At 40.9% G+C, this 5,392-nt stretch overlaps 1 protein-coding gene across 1 annotated transcript; it reads left to right on the top strand.

Annotated features, from left to right (window-relative positions):
* The first annotated feature begins 642 nt into the window (after positions 1-642).
* LOC144639568 (RRP15-like protein) lies at positions 643-4,328 on the top strand. The gene is made up of 4 exons (XM_078498855.1): positions 643-763; positions 2,183-2,272; positions 2,647-2,744; positions 3,266-4,328. The coding sequence occupies exons 1-4, from the start codon at positions 682-684 to the stop codon at positions 3,494-3,496; spliced, it is 501 nt and encodes a 166-aa protein (XP_078354981.1). The 5' UTR covers positions 643-681; the 3' UTR covers positions 3,497-4,328.
* The last annotated feature ends 1,064 nt before the right edge of the window (positions 4,329-5,392 follow it).

Below are 5,392 nucleotides of genomic sequence, written 5' to 3'. Positions count from 1 at the left end.
CTTCTTGTGGTGGCTATACAATGTGGCCAGTATATCTCAGCAAAAAAGCCAATTCCCAATCAATGCTTTTTTTAATTATTATTATTATTATTTAATTTTTTTCTTGTTTTGTAGCCTCCTGTGTTAGCAAAGTACAAAAAAGTGGAAAAAAGAAGAGCTGAGAGGAAGGAGGAAATAGCCTCAAAAAGGTAATACTTCCAAAGTTGCAAATTTTGTCAAGTTTAATCTTTTGCAGGGCTATGAGGTATACCATAAAATTCCAGTTATAAGCCCCCCTGCTTATACCCCCCCCCTCCCCGGTTATAGGCCCATCTACCTGGAAACAAAAAAATACATCTGGTTATAAGCCCCCCCCCCCGATATAAGCACCCCCACTGGATATATGTGTCCTGCCTCCCCCCCCTCTTCAGGATAACAGTACTGAACTGGGCTAAATGTTGCTTTATTATGACTTGTTAACTTAAAAACGTATTTCGATCAACACTGCCATGGCTTGTTTTGAAACGTTTTTTTTTTTTTTTGCACTTGTAAGCTCCCCCACCACCACCACCCCCTTCCAGATATAAGCCTACCAAAACCCTTACAAAGTTGTAAAACCCCAGGGCTTAAAACTGAAATTTTACGGTGTGTCATGGTTTTTGCTTCTTCTGTTCTAAGCTAAAAAGCCAAGAACGCCATGCCATGCTTGAGAAAGACCATGTCAAACCTGATGGTTCAACAATGGATTACGAAAAGAATTTAGCGAGAATAGCAACAAGAGGAGGTAACCCTGTATTATTTGTTATTTGTTTGCTTAATTTTTTTTATGAAATTGTATGATTTCATAAGTGCAACATGCTGAACCTTACACAAAAGGTGGCCATTACGATCAGTGGTTAGAACTGTATCTCATCAGTTTCACAAAACCAAGAACAAGTAAAAAGTTGGAGACGCATCCCACTGAAATAGAACCTGCACTGAGATTTTTGTTAATCTTTGCCTATTGATTGTTTATGTTATAGCAGCTTAATTTTTGAAATAAAATTGGGGGTGCCCATGCTTGTTTAGGAGCAACAGCACCTTCTTTACACTCAATAAATCCTTATAATATCACCATGATTATAGTCACAATAATTTGCTTGCAAAATTCACATTGCCAACGATTGTTTCTTATTCTTGTTTCTTACGATTTAATTCACTGGCGAGGTCAAGCCATAAAGAGAAAGTCACCATTTGTTAATGTGTGCGCTAATCATGCGTAAAATTATGCACAGTAGGGATACGCAATGCAATACTGAGGAACACCTTAAAGCAGCCAGGTTTCCTGTTCACTGTATTATCTTCTTTTTTATTTATTTTCTGCACGTAAATTATGTTCTGTAAGTAAGCTATGTATTGTTAGTAATGTATTGTAATTGTAAGTAAGCTATGTATTGTAATGTATTGTAATTGTAAGTAAGCTATGTATTGTAATGTATTGTAATTGTAAGTAAGCTATGTATATACTACTTATTAACCGAGAGTGAGGTCATTACAGGGGAATCTCAGACCGAGGCCTTAATGTATTGACCGAGCGATAGCGAGGTCAATACATCAAGGCCGAGGTCTGAGATTGCCCTGTAATGACTGAACGGACGAGGTTAATAAGTTATTTATTATATGGCCTTTTAGCGCTATTCTAAACTGAAATATTTAAAAAACACCGAGGTGAAACTCGCTCTCGCTCTCTGTGGCTCTCTTCGTCGCTCATACTAAAGAAGTATCGGTATGCTAATATTTTTCTTTCAGTTGTTGAAAAGATAGTTACATTTTGTCGGTATTTATTGTCGTTCTCGCAATTGCGCTAGTAGCTTTTACTCACAACTCAAAAAACCATGTAAAAACCGCCGAGCCAAGAAAATTTTTCATAATGCCCGGTCATTACAAGAAAATAATGCCCGCTCAGCAGCCAATCAGAGCGCGCGTACTATTGTAGCCATATAATAATGTAATGTATTGTAATGTCAGTACTAATAAATAAACTGCATTATTTAAAAAAAACCTAATCACCCACATTTAACATCTGGGATACAACCCTAAAAATTCCATACTGATGACGTAGCTCTACAGAGATCAGTGTAGTGTCTCTGATTGATGTTGCTCAGTTATAAGTTTCCGCTGATCTCTGTGTGTTATTTAACTAGTTGTCCACATCTAATTTCAGTTGTAAAACTGTTCAATGCCGTCAGCAAACATCAAAAGGAAATGGAAAGTAAACTGCAGTCAGCTCCTACTGAAGCGAAAAAGTCAAAAGGTGAGACATAACAAGAAACAAGTTCGGCAGGAATTCATTATTTGACAAAGTACTATATGTTAGTCGACAGTATTCTCCAATCTATGAGAGAGAGCCTGGGATCGAGGTTGATTACGCTATAAGTCGAATTTTGACTGAGCTCACAGTTTTTGGAAGTGGCGTTGCTAAGCAGCATCACGTGATTTTATGATGCAATACTGACGTATGTCAGAATTGTAGTGAGTTCTCCTGATTGGTGAATTGCTAACAAAGTCTTTTTCGTTTCAAAAAGAAGAAAGGAAAAATGTTGTTATGTCTATTTATTATCTTTACCAATAAACGTGTTGAACATATTGAAATTTATGCTTACGTTTTATGCATTTTGTTTTCTGTAGTTGTGGAATCAATGTCGAAGTCTGCTTTCCTTGACATGCTAAAAAGTAGTTCAGACAAAGATCGGACTCAGGAAATTAACAAGGAAGAGAAAACGGAGGTAATTACCATTATTCAGAAAGATTTTTCCATTAGAGCTGCGTTATCGTAGGTAGAGATGAATAAGCGAGTGTAAAAACTTTTGTTTGCCTTGTTCATTTCAAGGCGCATTTCCGTAAATCTGTCTCGTAATGGCAGGGTGGTAATATTATTAGACACCTCTCAACTTCTCTCGCAACGCTTTTGCATATTAGTAGAATTCTACCAGTATCTATCAGCCGTTAGTATACGAGTTCGCGCGAGCTCTGAACTGAAATCGTTCAATTTTTAAAAATTCATACGTGTATAGCGTCTCTGATTGGTTCTGACTTCGGCGCAAAATTCATTACCGAGCAACAATTAATCAGAGGCACTTCACGGATCTCAGCAGAACTACGTCATCAACATGAATTTTTCTGAGCCTTTCGTTTCCGTAGATCTCTTTGGAACGATTTTTGCAATTAAAGAGTCTCTCAGTACTATTTTTATTCACTTCTTTTGTGAAGTTCCAGTCTCAGTGTTTCTTTCTTTCTGCTGTTTCAGGCAAACGACCGCAGTGCAACGGATAATTCATCGTGGAATATTTTACGGGATGACTTCATGATGGGTGCGAAGATGAAGGACTGGAACCGAGAAGAACAACAAACCAAGAGAAAAGATAAGAAAGTGTCGAACATAACTGATCATGAACTGGAAATAAGTCACGCGGACTTCTTTGATGAATCTGATGAGGGTGACAACGAGGACTCAGATTCGAATTCAGATGAAGGGTAGTAGATATGCGTCACGTTGTTTGAATGGAATTCTATCACGCTACTTTGGGGCAATTGTGTCGCGGTCATGACGTTATTTTAAAGCGTTTCTTTCACACTATGTAAAGGTATTTTTGAGGCGATTCTGTCACGCTAGTTGACGCCATTTTGAAGCTTTTTTGTCACGCCAAGGTGGCGCTTTTTTAAGTGAATCTGCCGATCACAAAGTCAAACGTGTCTCTCCGGTACGTAAATGGTCTCACTAGATCAGATACAGCTTATTTCCAAAAGTTGATACTTTTTTCTCGCTTCAGGATTGGTCAAAATATTGTTTGCGTAGTGTGAACCAATACTCTATGTATGCTATACAAATTACACCTACCTGTAAATAAACAAACGTATAGTATTCATCTGGTACTTTTTGCTTTTGTACTTTGGTTTTGACAAATTAGTGATTCATTGTTCGTTTTTTAACTATGTTGGGTATAATCCACCCCAAAGAGGGCAACCTCGTATAAATGGTACTTTGTGGACGGCTGTTCACAGGCTAGAAGGTAAAAAAGGTAAAGTCTGTGTCCGAGCCTAAGTGGCCCATACAGCCGGAGCTTATCCCGGTTTCTGTAGCATTAAGCGACTAGGAGTATTGCTACTCCCCCTAGATGGGATGCTAGTCCATCGCAGGGTTACCCCCCAGCAGTAAGTTCGCCGGTACCCATTAATACACCTGGGTGGAGAGAGGCACTGTGAGAGTAAAGTGTCTTCCCCAAGAACACAACGCAGCGCCCCGGCCAGGTCTCGAACCCGGGCCGTTCGACTCGGAGCCGAGCGCGCTAACCATTTGGCCACCGCGCCTCCCACAGGCTAGAAGGAAACCCCTAAACGGCTAAAAGGTACCAGAAGCTCGTTTTATGGACGTGGTTCAAATTTATGTTTTTGCAAAACCTCATAAAGTTTATGTCTTGTATTTTTTCTACTTTTTCCTCAAGGTACTCTGTACCCCCTAAAAGATAGGAAAAGGTGAAGTAGTCCATCGCAGGGTTACCCCCCAGCAGTAAATTCGCCGGTACCCATTTATACACCTGGGTGAAGAGTGGCACCATGAGACTAAAGCGTCTTGTCCAAGAACACTACACAGTGACCCCGTCCAGGGCTGGAACCCCGGACCGCTAAATTCGGACTTCAGCGTGCTAACCGTTAGGCCACCGCGCCTCCCACACCCTAAAAGGTACAACAATAAAACCACGACACTTTAACATGATGGGTAATGGTTTAGACTTCGGGGTGAAGCCTAGCCTGCGAGCATGCTCTTTATTCGGGGGCAGCCTTCGGCGCTCGAAGAGTTCAATTTTGATCGCGGGCTCGCTTCGCTCGCCGACTCGCGCCTTCGGCAATCGCGGGATCGCGCCTTTGGCGCTCGAAGAGTTCAATATTCACGTTGCCCCCGAATAGAGAGCCTGCTGGCAGGCTAGGTGAAGCCCCCCCCAGGGGGGGTACTCCGGCTTGTTAATGACGGGGATGATCGAAGGATTTTTTTGGGTTTGAAATTTTTGATTCCGGGATTTTTTTGGGTTGGAAAATTTGGCAAGTATTTTTTTGGGTGACTTGATTTAGATAGGGGATTTTTTTGGGGTATTAAAAACGAATTTGGGAAGTGCTGTGGCGCGGCTTTGGCGAATTTATGGTATGATGAATAAACAAAACGAGTGTTCTTTGTGTTACGTTATTTCCCCTCCTGGCAATTTAGGGGTAATTTGACAAGGGATTTTTTTGGCGGTTATTTCGGTCTAGGGATTTTTTTGGGTAATGTCGGAAGACTTAGGGATTTTTTGGGGTCCTGAGTTTTGCCTCCATTCGATCATCCCCGTCATTTACAAGCCGGAGTACCCCCCCCCCCCCCCTGGGGCCTCCCCGTATCAAA

Source organism: Oculina patagonica, unplaced genomic scaffold (assembly GCF_052425735.1).
Source record: "Oculina patagonica isolate OP01 unplaced genomic scaffold, crgOcupat unplaced1066, whole genome shotgun sequence".
Lineage (NCBI taxonomy): Eukaryota > Metazoa > Cnidaria > Anthozoa > Scleractinia > Oculinidae > Oculina > Oculina patagonica.
Note: the sequence above shows the minus strand (reverse complement) of the source record. Positions and strands in the feature narration are given on the sequence as shown.